This window comes from Neophocaena asiaeorientalis, unplaced genomic scaffold (genome assembly GCF_003031525.2).
Source record: "Neophocaena asiaeorientalis asiaeorientalis breed wild unplaced genomic scaffold, Neophocaena_asiaeorientalis_V1.1 scaffold119, whole genome shotgun sequence".
NCBI classification, from domain to species: domain Eukaryota; kingdom Metazoa; phylum Chordata; class Mammalia; order Artiodactyla; family Phocoenidae; genus Neophocaena; species Neophocaena asiaeorientalis.
Window position 1 is genome coordinate 9,318,986 of NW_020175821.1, and position 22,136 is coordinate 9,341,121.

General features: G+C 41.9%; 1 protein-coding gene across 2 annotated transcripts in view; it reads right to left on the reverse strand.

Annotated features, from left to right (window-relative positions):
* FMN1 (formin 1) overlaps nt 1-22,136 on the reverse strand; it is a 397,250-nt gene that overhangs the window by 292,554 nt on the left and 82,560 nt on the right. The window contains exon 1 of one of the 2 annotated variants that reach the window (XM_024732507.1): nt 1,057-2,673. The exons of the other annotated variant lie outside the window; for it this stretch is intronic. Within the exon in view, the coding sequence (XP_024588275.1) occupies nt 1,057-2,439 (1,383 nt within the window). The 5' untranslated portion in view covers nt 2,440-2,673. Of the gene's footprint in view, nt 1-1,056; nt 2,674-22,136 lie in introns of those variants that run through there. 2 annotated transcript variants of the gene reach the window in all.

Consider the following 22,136-nt stretch of genomic DNA (forward strand, 5'->3'; position numbering starts at 1 on the left):
ACATTTATAGGGATGTTTTGAAATATACCCCAAACTCCAGGGTTATTTATAATATAAAAACTAGTTTTGCATTTTCTATGAACATTACCTGTAGGCCAAGATACACTTCTCTAAGATGTCCACATTGATCACTTCTTTTTTTTTCTTTCCCACACACAAGAAAATGAATGAGTTGGCTTTCACATTCAAGCTATTTTTATAGGGGTTGATTTTTACAACTAGGAGAATGCTATGTTGTATTTAGTTTTTAACTGCAACCTAAGATAGCTTTTCCAAAGACCTTTAAATGTAACTGATGTATGAGGGAATGATAATTGTATGCCAAATTGATACTAAGAAATTCTATTTGTTGTCCTTATGAATTTTAAGATCCACTGGACAAGTGCTTGCTAGTCCTTACAAATTACCTGAATACTTTTTTTAAATAGTAACAGCTTTCACTCATTAGATGGTTACTGTGTGCTAACTTCATTTAATCTTCGCAACAACCAAATAAAGATTAAAGGTTATTTTCTTCATTTTGCTGATCAAGGTCACCCAGCCAGTAACTGGCAGTTAGAATTAAAACCCAAGTCTCACACTAACCCAGTGCTCAATCAAGATGCCTTGTAACCAGCACAGAACATTTTAATCACATCACAAACAGGTATTTCGCCAAGTGGCAGACTTTCAAAGGAAAAATACAGTTTTCGCAGAGGTATAATAAAGTAGAGAGGAAATCTGGGCTATAGTTCTAGATTGCACTGATTCCCCATGCTGCTTGGTTTTTGGAAGCACATTTCCTATTAATGTTTAAACTCAGAGTGACAGTTTTGCTTTCTGACCTGCACACCTTTACTTATACCTCTCTTACAACAACCCAGAAAAATATAAGGAAGAAAGAAAACGCTTCTGTCCAACTCCATACTCCTTACAAGGTCAACTTGACCATAATCATCTTTCACCTAGAAGAGGGTCACTAAGATCGGTATATGAGATTCTCCTTGATAGGAAACCTGAAAAGAAATATAGCAGCATCACATTTTATGACAAAACCCCAAACCCAACGCTACGTACGCTTTTGGAATCCGAGGGGCCATCTGCTGGCCTTGACCTCGACCGCTCAAACACAGCTCTTAGGGACTCCTTCTCATGCCTCATTTTGCGCTTGAGAGCTTCCAGCTCAGAGGTGTCAGCTGTGGTCCCCTTTTTGGGGGGACGGATGAATAAGGCTCTAAAGGCCTCCAAGGCAGTCTCTGGCGGCTTTGGCTTGACCTCTCCTCCCTGGGTCTGGGCTTCTCCGGGGCTGCTCTGGCTCTCCTGGGGAGTACTGCCACTCATCTCCTCCCCCCTGGGCTGTTCAGGGTCTTCTGCCTTCGATTCGGCTTTGGGGACGTCAATGTTGAGCAGCTGAGAGAGCTGCTCCAGGAGAGTGGGAGCGGCCTTTGGATCATTTGTTTTCTCTCCCATCTTCACTGCCTGAGGCCCTGCCTGTGCTAGGGACCTCTGGACAGGCTGGGTCAACTTAAGCAAAGCCAGGTCCCCGTCCTTTGGTTTAATTTCAGTGATGGTCTCCCCAACCTCGGCTGGGGCTCCCTTCTTCAGCACACGAAGCCCACTAAAAAAAGCTGGGAGCTGGAAGGACTTCTCTCCAGGGACTTCTTTTTTAGAAGAGGTGTTCTCAGTGACACCAACACTTGAGTTCTGGTCTGTTACCACAGGTAGAACTTTGGAACCTTCTTCTCCAGCTTGTCGCTGGCCGGGGCTATGCTCTGTCTGAAGGCCACCATCCTCGGGTTCCAATTTGCTGTTTATCTCCTGCAGAGTCCTTTGAGGACCTTCTCCACTGGGCTCTGCATCACCCCTTTCTCCAGTGGCAGTATTTTCCCTCCCATCTCCTGGCGTTTCTTGGGACTGCTCAGCTGGCTCAGATAAAACACCACTAGGGGACTTTGGGTCATTGATGTTGCTTCCCTCTTCTGGCTCCTGGCCTCCATCATCAGAGTCAGAATCACTGGTGGTGTTCACCAGGGTCCCGCGAACCAAAATGACATTGTCTCTGCACACACTCAAAGCCGCCAGTGGAAGCAGCTCTTGACCAGGCAGAGAAATCCCTGCCCCTGCTTCTCCCCGGCTTCCCTCCAACCCCGTCTCTGTCTCCACCCTCGGAGTCTTCCCATCATTTCCGAGGTCAGGTGGAACCTGAGCCTCCGCCTCCGGCGGATCCAAACCACTGCTGGGCTCCTCCAGCTGAGGCGTGGGATCCACCACTAAACTGCGGAAGGCTTTCAGCACCGCGTCTTCCTCTTCAGGCTGCACAGATTCCAATTTACTCGTAAACCCAAACAGGGATTTCATAGAGAACTTGGTCAGGATCGACTGGGCCACGTCAAGTCCGGCTTCGGGTTGTCCTGGTTCCGAGCCATCACTGCCATTCGGAGCGTTACCCACGTCCTCCATGTCCCAGCCGTGCCCTGGGCGGCAGATTCTCACTTCTGCGACCTTCCCTTGCCCTCTCAGCTTCTCCACTCCACCGGTTCTCAACTTCTAGGACAGAGAACAGCAGGACCCGCCGGGGGGACTCAGTCGCGCAGCGAGCACACTTGGCCGGGCTCTGGCCCCTCCCGAGCCCTCCTTCCGGTTTGCGCGGTGATGGGGCGTCCGGGGCAACTGTAAAAAGTCCGCGGAGCTTTATGCCCAGAGGCAGCCGAGGCTGCGCACCTTACTACACACGGACTGGGGAGGCTGCTCCTCTGGGACTTCCGTATTTATTCCCGGGGACAAAAGGCTTTTTGTCGTAGGGAAAGTCAGCCTGCCTCCACTCATCCCAGCCCAGGACTTCGCCACGAGCTCCGCCCCAGTGCCGGCCGTTCTCCTGGTCGCTTTCAACTTCCTCATTGGTGAACAAGTGAGGCTCCAGAAAGTGCTGAGCCGGCAAGCAGCTCCTGACGGCCTTCAGCCACCCCCCGGAGCAGCTGAAGAAATTTAAAAGTGAATCAGCAGCAAATGACCGAAATACTTCTTACTGGCTCTCTTTTGCCATCTAAATCACGGCCAGAAGCTTGTGCCATCCAGGCCAAAAAAAAAAACCCAAAAAAACAAAAAACTAGCAGTGCACACAGACCAACAGCCACTTACAAAGCAAAGAAAGAAAAGTAAAAAACAGATCATCTCAGGATGCCCAGGACTCTCAAAAGCAGTTAATTTAATGCCCTTGAAGCTTTCTTTTTTTTTTTTTTAAAGTGCTTTCTTCCGCTTCCCTGCAGGTTTCATCTGGAATGCAGATTTTAGCTGCCCCAGCCGGAGAAGGAAAACCAACTCGACTGGTTTCGAATTACTGCTGTTTTAGCTCTGCCCCGGTGTCTCAGTGTTCTACAAACAGGTACCTAGGCAAGCGCACCCACCACGCCCACTGTCCACCAGCCTTAGGGTGGCTGAGTAAACAGCCCCAGCCAGCCTGGCAGAAATGATTACCCTCCACACCCTCTGTGCCAACCTTGGGCTTCTGCTCAGCAGCTCTGGCTTCCTGGCTTCCTTATGAATGCTGCTGGCCAAAGCCTCTGTGCTTCAGCCATCCAACCAACAAATTGAAACCTGGCATGATACAAAGTAACACACAACCTGCCTTGTTAGGTAAAGCAATTCACTAAAGGTCCCCAAGGAGCCCCATTCTCCTAAAGGGAAAAACACCTGAAAGGTCTCTATCAGGTCTCTGTCACAGACCCAATTTGCCTAAAACAAAAACAGGAAAGACAAAACCACCACCAAACATCAGCTCAGTGTAGTTTCCAACGGTGATTATATGCTGAGAACCTGGCAATGAAGAACTTGGAAAAATTGCAGCTCTGTTTCCCAGCAGCATACCTGCTGCCTCTTGGGGCAGCTTCCTGTCGTACCTGAAGGTCTCAGTGTTTTTCAGATCCCATCCAGTCAGCAGGCATTTAGTAAGCGCCTGGGACGGGTAAGGTACTGTGCTGGATCAGAAGAACCAAACTGGCTTAACAGTCATCATGGTTTAATAGTAATCACCGGCTCTCTGAACAAAGCTGCGAGAAGATTGAGCCCAAGTGTTAAACGCAAACAAATGCTGCAAAACGGAATCTGTAGCCACCAGCAAAACAACTGTCTTGCTTTATCTGCAGCAGGGAATGGCTGTGGCTTCCACACTGCTAACTCGAATTGTGTTTCCCACTAAGTATTAATACTAAGAAATTCTGATCACAATAAATTTCTAGCATGATGCGTTCAAAAGAAACCCTCACACAAAAAGGGTACATATGATTACAACCCATCAACTCCTATTGGAAAGTTAAGACAGTACTTCCTAATCCCTGATTTGACCTTGTATCTAAACGGATACTTTCCTGTTTGCTCCTGATCCCAGTATATTTGGGGATTATTAACTAGGGCACAGTTAATCAAAAGGCCACCACAACACTGAGGAAAATTCATTGGTGACATGTATGTCTCAGAACAAGCTTCCTGTCTCAAGGAAATGCCCGTTGATAAAATCATACTTCTGCTTCTTCAAGACAGAAAAAAAAGGAATCATCACATCAGATCATAAGATCAGTCTTCTGAAGAACTATGTGGACCAGCCAGTATACAGGTGAGGGGAGGAGACATGGCACGTATTTGGTGTTCTTCAACTGAGAAAGCTCCGTTTTCTCAAACATAATTATTGATTTCCAGATTTCCAGAATAAGTTTCTAAGTGCTTTCAGCAGATTTGGGCAAAATGGGACATAAACTGGAAGGGGCTGATGGCTCTTCTACAGTACGGCATGGAGCAGAATTACAAAGTTTTAGCACCCTCTCAATACCCACGGACACCAATACAATGTCATGGAAAGTGTGGGAAGTCTTGGGTCCCAGGGAGATGATTTGATCCCAGTCCCTTGACTCGACTAGGCTTGTTTTAAAAGTGAAGCAACCATGGTCAAGAGAACACAACCAAGCCAAGGTGCACAGCTAGTAAGTGGAGGATACTAAAAATACCTAACATTTATTGGGTGTTTATAAGCACTGTTCTAGGTGCTCCATTGTGTATTAACTGATTGGTACATCTAGCTATGAGGCTGGTATTATTTTCTTTTTCATGTTTAGAAAGAGGAACAGAAAGATGATGTAGCTTGCCCATGTTCACAGGTGGAACTGGAACTTGAATCCAGGCAATCAGGCCCCAGAATCCACAATCACTCTTCCAAAACCCTGAGCTCTGCATCCTGCCGTAATAGGACTCCACACACGCCTGTATCTTGAAATGTGCAAGAGTGTCAGCCCGGTTAGTTGGTGGTCTCTCACTAGGACATGTATTGTACTTTACCCTTTGAGATGATACAGAAGGTTGACTTCATAAAAAGAAAAAACAATATGAGAATGACCATTCTTTTCTCTCATAATTTAGGGGGGAAATCTAGAGGGGGTGCTTAGAAAAAATCAAGCAAAAGTTCCTAGCTGGCTTGTCTACTGGTCACAGACAAGACACACAATCCTCGGGACTCAAACCTATCAAGAGGCTTTCCAGCTTACCCGTACAATTCTCCTTCATTTAGGAAGCTTAACTATCACAAAGATGCATTCATCCAACAATCATTGTGAAGCACCGACTCTGTACGAGGCTCCAGGGATGTAAAGATGAAGAAACTCCAGCCCTCCACCTTCATGAAACATGAAGTTTAATACAGGAAATCAGCCAAGAAAGAGGTGATTCCTGTTCATAGACTCTAAGTGAGTACTTTATACCCCAGACTCGGTCTAAACAGCAATAGGTGGACATAAGACAATTTTGAATGAAAGAAGCAGCGACCATAAAAATATGAAGATGAGTAAGAAAGAGAAGCATGGTAGTTTACAGAGATCTTTGAATATTGACTCTTTCAGGCCACTGGTTCTCATGGCCATGAGAAATGTTACGACATCTGGTCATTTAGGGAATGGAAAAATGTTTCAGACCATAGTGTTCAAGTAAGCAGCCTACAAATTTGATCTTAGTTGGGTGGTCTTGAAAAATGAATCCATTTAATGCTTTAACATTCTTGGGGTGGGGGGAAGAATAACTTCTCTTGCACGTTATTTCTCTCTGTCTTGTCCTGCTACGCATACTTATTAAGTACCTACTACACAAAACCAGTGACAGCCAAGACTTTCTCCTTTTCAACCTCACCTGACTCTCTTTTGTTCTAACCTCAAAACACTTAAGCTCTCTAACAGTTACACCTGTGCAAAAGGCAGATTAAAAATGATCTGCCTTGGAAACTAGTTGAAACAGGCACGATGAATATTAGGTAGGATTTAACCCACGTGTTGCTCTTTGTAACTACTTGTTAAAAACAATCACTACGCAGCTACTTGAAAACGGAACACTATTTGTGTGCAGAATTTACTACCAATGAATTCTCTGTGTTCCTCCCATCTCACCATCTTCTCAGATTGAGGCTGGAGCTAATTTTACCTCATGGCAATGGGAACATCAGTCCAACAAACAATACCTAGTGAGCTAAGCCTAAAAGAATGGTTGCAAAAACAACAACAAAAAAGGCATATCATCTCCTGGAAGCAGTAGAACCTAGCTTCTTGATTCTAATAACAACTAGAGGAACGAGCATTAAAAATTTTTAAGTCAATTTGCAGAAATTGGACACTGCCTAAAAGAAAAACTTCCTAAAGCCCCCCACCTCACACACTTACTCTTTGCAGCCCTCTGCCATGTCACTCAGCTTAGAGAATGCCTTCCCACATTCTCATAAAATCCCAGAAAGGCAAGGGAAAAGTAAAGCAAGTGAGATTAATTTCACGGTGTTGGGCTAAATGATTCTCATGTTTCTCCTTATCCAGTATACTTCAAATTCCCGGCCTGCATTTAATGACTGACTGCTTCCAGCTTCTAGGGGTTCAACTAGGTTCACGTGATGATTGCTTGAGAAAAATAGAAAACAGTTAAAATTAATAAGAGTAAGTAAGACTATAGAAACTATTTCTGTGGAAGGAAAGAGTTTAGAGCAATGGGCTGAGTAAAGTAAGTAAACTATGAAGATATAAGTGGGGTAATAGGCAGAGATGGGCTTTTTGGGTTCAGGAAGTGTGTTTTAACTAAGTGAAGTCTGATATAAATGGTGAGAACTAAGGACATGATGACCACACAAGTAGTCAAAAAGACATGTGTTAAATGAATGAGGTGTCAGATGAAAGGAGTGTAAGATTATGGAAGAAGCTGGGTAGAATCAAATTGTTGGGAGGCTGAAGAGGTCTTTAGAAGGACTAGAAGTCAACCAGCCCAACATTCTTCTTCTAAAGATGGAGACATTTGAAGTCGAGAAGCTAAGTAACTGGTACCAGCTCACGCAGGGCAAGTGCAGCCATTAAGGTGGGAAAAGAGGTGTCCCAACTCCTGTCCACCCCGTGTCACATCCCCCTACTGCCCTGGCACGTGATCTTACCTTCTTCCTGATCAGCATCTTCTTTAAGCTCATTTTCCACATCTTCAAAATGGAGTTATGAGGCCAAATGATAAGACGGGGCCGGAGACCTCCCTAGGCTTCTCCTTCCATCTCAGGCGGTGCTTTCCCTGCCTTCACAGCGTGGATTCCCCCTGCCAACTACTGCAACCCTCAACACAGCCCCTCTGGCTCAGCCTCGGAGAAGCCAGCAGCTGTTTTTACTGATTGATTCAAAAGAAAACAGGCTGCACCTGCCAATGGCAAGGACAGGGCTCAGTGATAAAGGCCTTTTTCCATCGAGCAGACTTAGTGCAAAATGTTTCTAAGACTGGTTCCACTGAGCTGTATTCAAAACTTCTGTGGAAGTGGGTTGAATGTCGGTAACAAACTAGAAGACTCTGAAAGGGAAGAGGGGAGGCCGAGGCATACTCGTGAAGCTGAAGAAGAGAAGAGAGCAGTGGGTATGTCATCTTGCAATGATCAAGGAATGAGGGCAGTGTGCACAGTTAAGAACCTGGCCCTGGGTCCTGGGCTAACACCCTACTCTGCTCCTGCAATAAACCTGACCTTGGACAAGTTATATAAGCAACATGTGTCTCCGCTTCCTCACCTAGAAACTTGGAATAAGAAAAGTACCTACTTTGTGGGTTATTAGAAGCATTAAATAAACTAATATATGTTTCACACTCTCATCAATGCCTGTCACGTAGTAAGTACCGTATGGATATGACATGTTTTCATAGCAAAGGAATAACTTTCTTAGGGACATCAACCAGCAACCAACAGAACTGTTTTTAACCTTGTCAATATGAAGCAAGTATTTACCGATGAAATGACGGCCCAAGAAGGAAGCTTTCCTCCCAGTTCCCTCACATATGCACTTGGACAGAGGAGCCATTTGGTCTGAACAGGATTGTTCCTTATAGATAGGCCTACTAAATACAACGGCTCCCCATGCCACATCTGTGCCACGAGTGAACTGAGCTTCAAAGAAAATTCCTTCAAGGGGTCCCTTTGGGTGTTTCAGGGCCAGTGCTCTCTGGATTATTGTTTTCCATCTGTATCACTTGAAGAGAGCAATTAGCTTAAAGAGTTCCCAAGTGGCTACTGTAGATGGTGACAGAGTTCACCTGTTCTATATTACTTTCCTGCATTCCAAGATGATTTTTAAACCAACTCAATCATTTCAGAAAAAAAAAAAAAATCCATGAATTTGGATTTTCTCCAGAAAATCCTTTTCTCAAGAGTCTGTTGACACATGCTGATGATGTGTGGTCCCCTAGCACTGAGACTTCCCCTCCCTTTGGGGAAGGAAGTTCCCAGATGATGACTGGCCTGGGAGAGAGCCCAGGGCGTTAACAGCAGAGCAAGGACCATTTTTTGTTGCTGTTTTTAGGCCAACTCATTATACTTCAAAGGTGTACGCATTTCATTTAAAATGTCCTTACTGGGCTTCCCTGATGGCGCAGTGGTTGAGAGTCCGCCTGCCGATGCAGGGGATGCGGGTTCGTGTCCCGGTCCGGGAGGATCCCACATGCCGCGGAGCAGCTGGGCCCGTGAGCCATGGCCGCTGAGCCTGCGCGTCCGGAGCCTGTTGCTCCACAACGGGAGAGGCCACAACAGTGAGAGGCCCGCATATCGCAAAAAAAAAAAAAAAAATGTCCTTACTCTTACAAATACGAAAATCAAGCTTGAAATAGTTATTACATTACTGCTTAGGGTCTTACTGTCAGATATTTCTAAGACGGACTCCACCAAGCAGTATCAAAGAGTCCTTGGAAATGGATTCAACGTCTCTGGCAAAATAAAATATTTTAAGAGGAAAAAGGAAAGGCTTTGACTTACTTGTGAAGCTGAAGAGGAGAGAAAATAGGAGCATTCTTTAAGGTACAGAATTTCCTGGGACATGTTTTTGAAGAGTTTTGAGCTTTTCCCAAATGAGTAATAGTGATGTCCCACAGAAATAACCACTACAGAAGGCACGGAGTCCATGGAGAAAGCATTTCACTGTGGCTAAAGTCGCTCATGATGAAAGTTGTAGATGAAGATCTGGAATCTAAGAAACTGTATGTATCTCTTGTTGTCTATACTCTTGTTCTTCCTGAATGGTGAAACTAGACAGCCACTGACTCCACTGTAACTGGATATCTTTTTTTGTCCTTAATTTTTTTTTAAGTCAAAGTTATCTTGGGAATATTAGTTCCAACACCAAAGATCTAGTTATCATTTTTAAATACTTTTAAATTTAAAGGAGGAAAAAGAAAAATTAGGGAAGATGAGGATTTACCTAAAACAAAATGAAGGTGGATGATAAGAACATGCATGAGAGAAGGGGGAGATCTAGCATTTTTTTAGGGTGTCATTGTTGTCCCAAGTACGTACCATGCTAGGTTCTTTATGCAAGTTTTCTAATACCTTAATCCTCCCCATAACTCTATGAGAAAGGTGTCATTGACCCCGTTTTTGTTTTTTTGTTCTTTTTGTTTTTTTTTCCGGTACGTGGGCCTCTCACTGTTGTGGCCTCTCCCGTTGCGGGGCACAGGCTCCGGACGCGCAGGCTCAGCGGCCACGGCTCACGGGCCCAGCCGCTCCGCGGCATGTGGGATCTTCCCGGACCGGGGCACGAACCCGCGTCCCCTGCATCGGCAGGCGGACTCTCAACCACTGCGCCACCAGGGAAGCCCGACCCCGTTTTATTAGTGCTATTCAGTGCAAGTTTCTGTAATGGTGGAAATGTATCTGTGTCATGCAATCCAGTGCCACAGGTGGCCTCTGAGCGCTTAAAATGTGCCTAATGTAACTGAGGAATTATATTTTATTTAGTCTTAATTAATAGCCATAGGTGGCTAGTGACTACTGTTTGGCCATTCCTTTAGCTGTGAATACTGAGGTTCAGACATTAGGGCAATTCAAAGATTACACAACCAATGAGTGGCATAGCCAGGATCTGCACCGGATCAACTTGATTCTCAATGTACCTTCTTTTCATTATAATAAATCAAAGAGCTATAGAATTTTGTAACAGTTCTCTTTCACATTGAAACATCCGTATGGGGGCAAAATAGGTGATCACCCGGTTACCGGAACCAAACGGCCACTGCAGTTAGAAGGAATTGGCAGAGAGCAGAAAGGACACAAATTATGAGCCCTGATTTGATCAGTAATGATTCCTTGAAGTTAAAACTCACATCATTTAGTCACGTTAAAAGAAAAATATGGAAACCAATGTAAAGGCATTAAAATTACAAAGTAGAAAGTAAGCTAGGCATTGTCACAACTATGGTCCTATTTTTTTTTTTAATATTTATTTATTTACTTATTTGGCTGCGCCGGGTCTTAGCTGAGGCACTGGATCCTCGCTGCCGCGGGATCTTCGTTGCGACATGCGGGCTCTTAGTTCCCTGACCGGGGTCAAACCCGAGCCCCCTGAACTGGGGGTGTAGAGTCTCAACCACTGGACCACCAGGGAAGTCCCTATGATCCTATTCTTTTTTTTTTTTTTTTTTTTTTTGACATGTGGGATCATCCCGGACCGGGACACGAACCCGTGTCCCCTGCATCGGCAGGCAGACTCTCAACCACTGCGCCACCAGGGAAGCCCGATCCTATTCTTAAACACAGTTAAAGAGAGGGCAAAGAAAAAGAGGAGAGGCCAGAGCTATGGCTTTGAAGTGAGATGTATTTGGGTTCACTATGGGATATTACTTACTAGTTACACGCAAGATGTGTCACTTAGGCAAGTTCCTTAACTTCTATGAACCAGTATTTACATGTACAAAATAGGGAAAATAATAACTCATAGGATTGTTCTAAGAATTAAATGTGCTAATATTCCTAACCCAGTGCTTGCTTGATTCACAACAGACACCCAATAAATAGTAAGCATACTTTATGAAGCATGTATGAAGCCTTCAGAAAACAAGCTAGCTTGATATTTCTAAATTCACTTCACTTGCAGATACAAGCCCCATTGTCATGAATATGCTAATGATGTGGGGACGTCCACCTGCGGCCTTTAGCTTTAAGCTCTCGTTGGCTTCCATGAAAACAAAACAAGGATGTGGCCCTTTCCATGTACTGCAGGGGCGCTGTGTCAGAGAGCCCTCTGCATCCATTCTTTGCTGTCAAAGTCAATTGATGGCACAGAGTTTGCCTTTTAGGAGTGAAGGAACGTGAGGGCCTGAAATCTGCTCGTGTTCCCATCAGTGTTTCCCCATCCACTGTAAAGACCCAAGGTCTGAGGCATCCAGTGTCCCAGGTGAGCAGCTGCAGAATCTTCGCTGGATTGAGTTCTGTGGGGTGATTTTGGTTGTGGTTCTAGCTTTCTAATTCTGAGCCCGGTTCTCAATCCTTCTCACTGATTATGAGAGCTAACTCATATCCATGAAATGAATTTGGTTCTTCAATTAAAAGCAAAACAAAAGAAAACAAACAAATCAGAAAAGCATCCAAAGTAGTGGAGGGGTAGAGGGGCTTAACATTTAAGCACCTACGTCCAGACTCGGACAGACCTGGGTTCAGATCCTTGCACCCGTCTTTACTGAACCTCTCTCCTTATTTGTATCAATACAATAGGTACAATAATACGTCAAAGAATGGTGCCTGGCATTGAGGAAGTGATCAATTCATGGCAGTTTTGTTACTGGTTTAGACACTTAAGGTTTGGTGTGGACTTGGTAATTATATCTTTCCGTTCATAAGATGCAATTACTTGGGACCCGATGCTGTGTCCTCCGCAGACAATTAAGCTAATTCAATAAGGAGCATCCCGGCACCCACGAGTGGGGTGATGGAGATGATCCTTGGAAACCAGCAACACCAAGAAGAGTTCAAGCCTTGTGTTTTAAAAGCTGCATGCAAAATCCTACTTTCAGAATTCATGCAACCAGTATAGAATTCTGACAACTGCTTGCCTTTTCCGCTCTGCATACCTTTTGTCCATCTCAGGCCACACCTCTTTTAGTGTCTTTTTTCTATCCTGCCCACGTCCCTTATTTACAGACATTTTACAAACTATCCTCCATGGTGAATAGTCATCTCAAATGGAATCTTTAAGAAACTGCACTTGTTCTAAGAAGTTAGGCCCCACTTGCTCTCTGGTCTGTCCAGATTCAGTTGCCTTGACATGTCTGGCTCAAAGTGCACTGGCAACTGAGGAGCACGGCTAATGACAGTTTCTAATAGTGGAATATAAGAAACTACCCTTTAAGCCTAACTGTGTAATGGTCATGCTCTAAATGGGCACTCTGGGGTGACTGAGGGTTTATCCCATATAGATGCTACCCCAAGGCAATTCACACATTTGCTGCATTTGGGTGTTGTTCCCAAACTGACACCTAGGATTGCCAGACTTATTAAATAGAATACAGGACAACCAGTTAATTTTGAATTTCAGACAAACAACAAATTATTTTTCACTGAATATGTCCTATGTAATATTTAGCAACCTCATGACCTCAAAGTGGAACTGACTGAGCATTGGGTTCTTTCAAGAACTTTCTAGGTCACCCAGAATGGTCTACGGGATTCGCTAGAGCAGGGTGATCACCCAAACAGAACCTCTCTACGTAGCAGTCTGGCTGACATTCAGCCAAGGGGCACCAAGACAGCAGCAGTGGTTGCTTAAACACTGAAATATATACTGGCTGGTAAACAGATGCTGCTCGGAGCCTCCCTGGTGTCTACCTTCCACCAGCTCCACCTCTTGCCATTCCTCCAAGGAACCCTTGGATCTTCTCATAGTTCAATAACTAAAAGATGAATGTAACATGCGACAACATGGATGGACCGCAAGGGCATTATGCTAAGAAGAATAAGTCAGACAGAGAAAGATGAACACTGTTATGTTCTCACTTATAAGTGGGATCTAGAAAAACCCAAATTCATAGAAACAGAAAAGGGACTGGTGGTTGCCAGATGTGGGGAGATGAAGACAGAGGAAAATGGGTGAAAGGTAGTCAGAAGGTACAGACTTCCAGTTGTAAGACTGGTAAGTCCTGGGGATGTGATGTACAGGATGGTGGCTATAGTTAACAATGCTGTATTGCACGTTTGAAAGTTGCTAAGAGAGTAGATCTTGAAAGTTCTCATCCCAAGAAAAAAAAAACTTGTAACTATGTGAGGTGATGGATGTGAAATGAATTTATTGTGGGGATCATTTCACAGTATATACATGTACCAAATCATTATGTTGTACACTTGAAACTTAAACAATATTGTATGTTAATTACACCTCAATAAAACCAGGGAAGAAAAAAAGGATTGCACTGGAGAAACAGAAAGAAATGATATGAGCCTTCAAATAGAGTTAGGAGACGATAAATTTTGGTCTCACTATCAGAGTTGTAACATTGTTCCTCATATTAAAACAAAGATTCATGTTGAGAATATTAAGATGTATTTGTTTTTCTTTCAAATAATTTCCATCTCTTTCTTTGAATTTCTTGTTTTTTTTTTTTGTTTTTTTTTTTTGCGGTACGCGGGCCTCTCACTGTCGTGGCCTCTCCTGTTGCAGAGCACAGGCTCCGGGCGCGCAGGCTCAGCGGCCATGGCTCACAGGCCTAGCCGCTCCACAGCATGTGGGATCTTCCCGGACCGGGGCACGAACCCGTGTCCCCTGCATCGGCAGGTGGGTTCTCAACCACTGCACCACCAGGGAAGCCCTCTTTGTATTTCTTTTAAGTAATTTTCATTCCCCACACACCACACTGCTTGGGTTGACTTATGCTCCTTTAATAGAATCAGGAAATGTAATATTATAGCTAAAAGGAACACTGTTTCATCTGTTCGGGTTCCTCCCATCCTGTCCGCACACACTTGTTAAAGAAACTGAGGGCCACCGAAGTTAACTGGTGCCCAGAGTCCCACAGCTAGCTAGTGGTTGAGCCAGCAGTGAAAGTGAAGTGAAGGAGACCTCCACCTCTCATTCTAGACCAGAGTGGGCCAGATCTGACCCACTGCCTATTTTTGAATGACTTCTTTAAGAATGATCTTTACATTTTTTAATGATGGGGAAAAAAAAAAGATGAATAATATTTTTGATAGGTGAAAATAATATGAAATTCAAATTTTTTTGTCTGCGGTTTGCTGTCTGTGGCTGACTTGTTTCTGATTTTTATGTTTATCTTAGTATAGTTTTTAGCGATTGTTATCACTGGTGGATTGGTTTGGTTGCTCTCTTTTATTTAACTACTTATTTTTTTAATTTAATAATTTTTAATTTTCTAATTATTTAATTAATTTATTTATCTATTTATTTATTTTTATTCATTATTTTCTTTCTTTTTTTCTCCCTCTTCTTCTGAACCGTGTGGCTGACAGGGTCTCGGTGCTCCAGGCTGGTGTCAGGCCTGAGCCTCTGAGGTGGGAGAGCCGAGTCCAGGACATTGGACCATCAGAGACCTCCCGGCCCCATATAATATCAATCAGCAAGAGCTCTCCCAGAGATCTCCAACTCAACACTAAGATCCAGCTCCACTCAACGACCAGCAAGCTACAGTGCTGGACACCCCATGCCAAACAACTAGCAAGACAGGAACACAACCCCACCCATTAGCAGAGAGGCTGCCTAAAATCATACAAGTTCACAGACAGCCCAAAACACACCATCAGACAGAGCCCTGCCCACCAGAAAGACAAGATCCAGCCCTACGCACCAGAACACAGGAACCAGTCCCCTCTACCAGGAAGCCTACACAACCCACTGAACCAACCTTACCCACTGAGGGCAGACACCAGAAACAACAGAAACTACGAACCTGAAGCCTGTGAAAAGGAGACCCCAAACACAGTAAATTAAGCAAAATAGGAAGACAGAGAAATATGCAGCAGATGAAGGAGCAAGGTAAAAACGCACCAGACCAAACAAATGAAGAGGAAATAGGCAGTCTACATGAAAAAGAATTCAGAGAAATGATAGTAAAGATGATCTAAAAGCTTGGAAACAGAATGGAGAAAATACAAGAAATGTTTAACAAGGACACAGAAGAACTAAAGAGCAAACAAACAACGATGAACAACACAATAAATGAAATTGAAAATTCTCTAGAAGGAATCAATAGCAGATTAACTGAGGCAGAAGAACGGATAAGTGACCTGGAAGATAAAATACTGGAAATAGCTACCACAGAGCAGAATAAAGAAAAAAGAATGAAAAGAATTGGGGACAGTCTCAGAGACCTCTGGGACAACATTAAATGCACCAACATTCGAATTATAGGGGTCCCAGAAGAAGAAGAGAAAAAGAAAGGGTCTGAGAAAATATTTGAAGAGATTATAGTTGAAAATTTCCCTAACATGGGAAAGGAAATAATCAAGTCCAGGAAGCACAGATAGTCCCATAAAGGATAATTCCAAGGAGAAATACACCAAGACACATATTAATCAAACTATCAAAAATTAAATACAATGGAAAAATATTAAAAGCAGCAAGGGAAAAGCAACAAATAACATATAAGGGAATCCCCTTAAGGTTAACACCTGATCTTTCAGCACAAACTCTACAAGCCAGAACGGAGTGGCAGGACATATTTAAAGTCATGAAAGGGAAAAACCTACAACCAAGATTACTCTACCCAGCAAGGATCTCATTCAGATTTGATGGAGAAATTAAAACCTTTGCAGACAAGCAAAAGTTAGGAGAATTCAGCACCACCAAATCAGCGTTACAACGAATGCTAAAGGAACTTCTCTAGGCAGGAAAAAAAAGAGAAGGAAAAGACCTACAAAAGCAAATGCAAAATAATTAAGAAAATGGTAATAGGAACATACATATCAATAATTACCTTAAATGTAAATGGATTAAATGCTCCAACCAAAAGACATAGACTGGCTGAATGGATACAAAAACAAGACCCATATATATGCTGTCTACAAGAGACCCACTTCAGACCTAGGGACACATACAGACTGAAAGTGAGGGGATGGAAAAAGGTATTCCATGCAAATGGAAATCAAAAGAAAGCTGGAGTTGCAATTCTCATATAAGACAAAATAGACTTTAAAATAAAGACTATTGTAAGAGACAAAGAAGGACACTATATAATGATCAAGCGATCAATCCAAGAAGAAGATATAACAATTATAAATATATGTGCTCCCAACATAGGAGCACCTCAATACATAAGGCAAATGCTATGTAATAGCCATAAAAGGGGAAACTGACAGTTACACAGTCATAGTAGAGGACTTAAACACCCCACTTTCATCAATGGACACAGCATCCAGAATGAAAATAAATATGGAAACACATGCTTTAAATGACACATTAGACAAGATGGACTTAATTGATATTTATAGGACATTCCATCCAAAAACAACAGAATACACTTTCTTCTCAAGTGCTCATATGAGGAACATTCTCCAGGAATGATCATATCTTGGGTCACAAATCAACCCTTGGTAAATTTAAGAAAATTGAAATCGTATTAAGTATCTTTTCTGACCACAACGCAATGAGACTAGATATCAATTACAGGAAAAAAACTGCAAAAACTACAAACACATGGAGGCTAAACAATACACTACTTAATAACCAAGAGATCACTGAAGAAATCAAAGAGGGAATCAAAAAATACCTAGAAACAAATGACAATGAAAACACGATGACCCAAGACCTATGGGATGTAGCAATAGCAGCTCTAAGAGGGAAGTTTATAGCAATATAATCCTACCTCAAGAAACAGGAAACATCTCAAATAAACAACCTAACCTTAAACCTAAAGCAATTAGAGAAAGAACAAAGAAAACCCCAAAGTTAGCAGAAGGAAAGAAATCATAAAGATCAGATCAGAAATAAAAGAGAAAGAAATAAAGGAAACGATAGCAAAGATCAATAAAACTAAAAGCTGGTTCTTTGAGAAGATAAACAAAATGATAAACCATTAGCCAGACTCATCAAGAGAAAAAGGGATAAGACTCAAATCAAAAGAATTAGAAATGAAAAAGAAGTAACAGAATACAGAAATACAAAGGATCATGAGAGATTACTACAAGCAACCATATGCCAAAAAAATGGACAACCTGGAAGAAATGGACAAATTCTTAGAAAAGCACAACCTTCTGAGACTGAACCAGGAATAAATAGAAGATATAAACAGACCAATCACAAGCACTGAAATTGAAACTGTGATTAAAAATCTTGCAACAAACAAAAGCCCAGGACAAGATGGCTTCACAGGCGAATTCTATCAAACATTTACAGAAGAGCTAACACCTATCCTTCTCAGACTCTTCCAAATTATAGCAGAGGGAGGAACACTCCCAAACTCATTCTATGAGGCCACCATCACCCTGATACCAAAAGCAGACAAAGATGTCACACAAAAAAGAGAAAACTACAGGCCAATATCACTGATGAACATAGATGCAAAAATCCTCAACAAAATGCTAGCAAACAGAATCCAACAGCACATTAAATGGATCATACACCATAAAAAAGTGGGGTTTATCCCAGGAATGCAACTATTCTTCAGTATACGTAGATCAATCAATGTGATACACCATATTAACAAACTGAAGGAGAAAAACCATATGATCATCTAATAGATGCAGAAAAAGCTTTTGACAAAATTCAACACCCATTTATGATAAAAACTCTCCAGAAAGTAGGTACACAGGGAACTTACCTCAACATAATAAAGGCCATATATGACAAACCCACAGCCAACATCGTTCTCTATGGTGAAAAACTGAAGCCATTTCCACTAATATCAGGAACAAGTCAAGGTTGCCCACTCTCACCACTATTATTCAACATAGTTTTGGAAGTTTTAGCCACAGCAATCAGAGAAGAAAAAGAAATAAAAGGAATCTAATCGGAAAAGAAGTAAAGCTGTCACTGTTTGCAGATGACATGATACTATACATAAAGAATCCTAAAGATGCTACCAGAAAACTATTAGAGCTAATCAATGAATTTCATAAAGCAGCCGGATACAAAATTAATGCACAGAAATTTCTTGCATTCCTATACACTAATGATGAAAAATCTGAAAGAGAAATTAAGGAAACACTCCCATTTACCATTGAAACAAAAAGAATAAAATACCTAGGAATAAACCTGCCTAAGGAGTCAAAACACCTGTATGCAGAAAACTATAAGACACTGATGAAAGAAGTTAAAGATGATACCAACAGATGGAGAGATATACCATGTTCTTGGATTGGAAGAATCAACATTGTGAAAATGACTATACTACCCAAAGCAATCTACAGATTCACTGCAATCCCTGTCAAACTACCAATGGCATTTTTCAGAGAACTAGAAGAAAAAATTTTACACTTTGTATGGAAACACAAAAGACCCCGAATAGCCAAAGCAACCTTGAGAAAGAAAAACGGAGCTGGAGGAATCAGGCTCCCTGAATTCAGACTATACTACAAAGCTACAGTAATCAAGATAGCATGGTACTGGAACAAAAACAGAAATATAGATCAATGGAACAGGATAGAAAGCCCAGAGATAAACCTATGCACATATGGTCACCTTCTGTTTGATAAAGGAGACAAGAGTATACAATGGAGAAAGGACAGCGTCTTCAATAAGTGGTGCTGGGAAAACTGGACAGCTAAATGTAAAAGAGTGAAATTACAGAACTCCCTAACATCATACACAAAAATCAACTCAAAATGGATTAAAGACCTAAATATAAGGCCAGACACTATAAAACTCTTAGAGTAAAGCATAGGCAGAACACTCTATGACATAAATCACAGCAAGATCCTTTCTGACCCACCACCTAGAGGAATGGAAATAAAAACTAAAATAAACAAATGGGACCTAATGAAAATTGAAAGCTTTTGCACAGCAACAGAAAACATAAATAAGATGAAAAGACAACCCTCAGAATGGGAGAAAATATTTACAAATGAAGCAACTGAGAAAGGATTAATCTCCAAAATTTACAAGGAGCTCATTCAGCTCAATATCAAAAAAACAGATAACCCAATCCAAAAATGGGCAGAAGACCTAAACAGACGTTTCTCCAAAAAAGACATACAGATGGCCAACAAATGCATGAAAAGATGCTCACCATCACTAATCATTAGAGAAGTGCATATCAAAACTACAATGAGGTATCACCTCACACCAGTCAGAATGGCCATCATCAAAAAATCTACAAACAGTGCTGGGGAGGGTGTGGAGAAAAGGGAACCCTCTTGCACTGTTGGTAGGAATGTAAATTTATACAGCCACTATGGAGAACAGTATGGAGGTTCCTTAAAAAACTAAAAAGAGAACTACCATATGACCCAGCAATCCCACTACTGGGTATATACCATGAGAAAACCATAATTCAAAAAGAGTCATGTACCACAATGTTCATTGCAGCACTATTTACAATAGCCAGGGCATGGACGCACCTAAGTGTCCATTGACAGATGAATCGATAAAGAAGATGTGGCACATATATACAATGGAATATTACTCAGCCATAAAAAGAAACAAAATTGAGTTATTTGTAGTGAGGTGGATGGACCCAGAGTCTGTCACATAGAGTGTAGTAAGTCAGAAAGAGAAAAAAAAAATACCATATGCTAACACATATATATGGAAACAAAAAAAAAAGTTCCAAGCAGGACAGGAATAAAGACGCAGACGTAGAGAATGGACTTGAGGACACAGGGAGGGGGAAGGGTAAGCTGGGACGAAGTGAGAGAGTAGCACTGACATATATACACTACCAAATGTAAAACAGATAGCTAGTGGAAAGCAGCTGCACAGCACAGGGAGATCAACTCGGTGCTCTGTGACCACCTAGAGGGGTGGGATAGGGAGGGTGGGAAGGAGACGCAAGAGGGAAGAGATATGAGGATATATGTATATGTATAGCTGATTCACTTTGTTATACAGCAGAAACTAACACACCATTGTAAAGCAATTATACTCCAATAAAGATGTTAAAAAAGAAAAGTAACTTCTTAATGATGACCCTGCAAATCAGGTTCAAAACTGAAAACGAGCAGTCCTCTCCAACATTTAAGGCTGATCAAAGTATCATAAAGCAATACACATCTCCCTGAGCTTAGCGTTCACAGCCCCCCAGAGGAAAGAAGTCCTTGCGAGCTGGTGTGGTGATCAGTAACAGGATGCAAACTTTTACTAAATCAGTACAACCCTCCCAAGCAGACATCTTAGAATAACAATATTCAGAACACAGGAGACAAATTGTAGCTTCTGAAGAGGGGGTAGGGCTTGCAGGTGAGGAGTCTTAGGGACCAAGCTATAAAACCACTGATGTAAAAATAATCTAAAGAAACTACCCGTTTTTAAAAATTATAATTAATGCAAAACTAAGAAACACGTATTTATATATATGTTATTGTAGATTTATGTAAATTATATATAAACATATATTTTATACATCATATATAATATATGTAATATATAAATATTATATATATATGTGTGTATAAACATACACACACACCATTAAAGGCTGGTTCAGGAAATAGACCTTGTTTATGTGATATGTTTCAAAAGCCTAAAAATACTTATATTTATAGACAATAAACCAAAGTTTATCCTAAATATTGGAGGGGAGGAGTATAAGAAAAATTGGTAGTGCTATTCACTTCCAAATTGTAGTACTATCCCAAAATAAAAAACAACTTTAGGGAATTCCCTGGCAGTCCAGTGATTAGGACTCCGCACTTCCACTGCAGGGGGCACAGGTTCGATAGCTGGTCAGGGAACTAAGATCCTGCATGCCGTGCCCTTGGCCAAAAAAGAAATTTTTAACATCCAATAACAGAGAAATGATTAAATAAATTTTGAGATACAATGTAGAGGAACATTATTCATTCACTGAAAATATACCCAGGAGGAATTTGTAGCAACATGGACAAGCAATGTAAAAGTAATAGGTAAAGAAAAAAAAAAAAAGAAAGTAATAAGGATATAAAATCTATGCCTATAAGTTAAAAGAAAAAAAGTTCCTCACTGAAAATCCATCATACACAGTGAAAACTACAAAGAAAATTTATCAAAATTTTACAGTTGTTGTCTGTGGTTGCTGAGATTATGAGTTATTACTTTTCTTTCAATTTAACTATGTATTTCAAATTTTACAAAAGGATTGTATATGATTTCTATAATTGAAATAAAGTAAAATTAGGAAATAATTTAATTCACCGAGGAAAAGGAAAACCAGAAATACATAGTTTAGTCAATGTGTTAAAAAACACATAAACCGGGCTTCCCTGGTGGTGCAGTGGTTGGGGGTCCGCCTGCCGATGCGGGGGACGCGGGTTCGTGCCCCGGTCCGGGAGGGTCCCGCGTGCCGCGGAGCGGCTGGGCCCATGAGCCGTGGCCGCTGGGCCTGCGCGTCTGGAGCCTGTTCTCCTCAACGGGAGAGGCCACGGCAGTGAGAAGCCCGCGTACCACAAAAAAAAAAAAAAACACATAAACCCAGCATTTTTAAAAATTACAGAAGAAAAAGAAAGTGGTCTTTCAAAATTCATTTCAGCACCGTGACACGCCAGGCCTCCTGCTGCGGCAAACTCAACTTAATCTGGCCAGTAGATGTCGCTGTTACACTTCTTACTTTGAGCACATCTCAAGATGCACAGTTTGCTTTTTCGGGAGAGGCATGTAAACAAAAACTACAAATTTCCATTTCATCTCATGAAGGGCTGTAGATTTTACATTTTACAGCTTCATTCCAAACCTCCTTTTACAATAACTGAGATGTCGAATGCTTTTCTAAAATGACATACG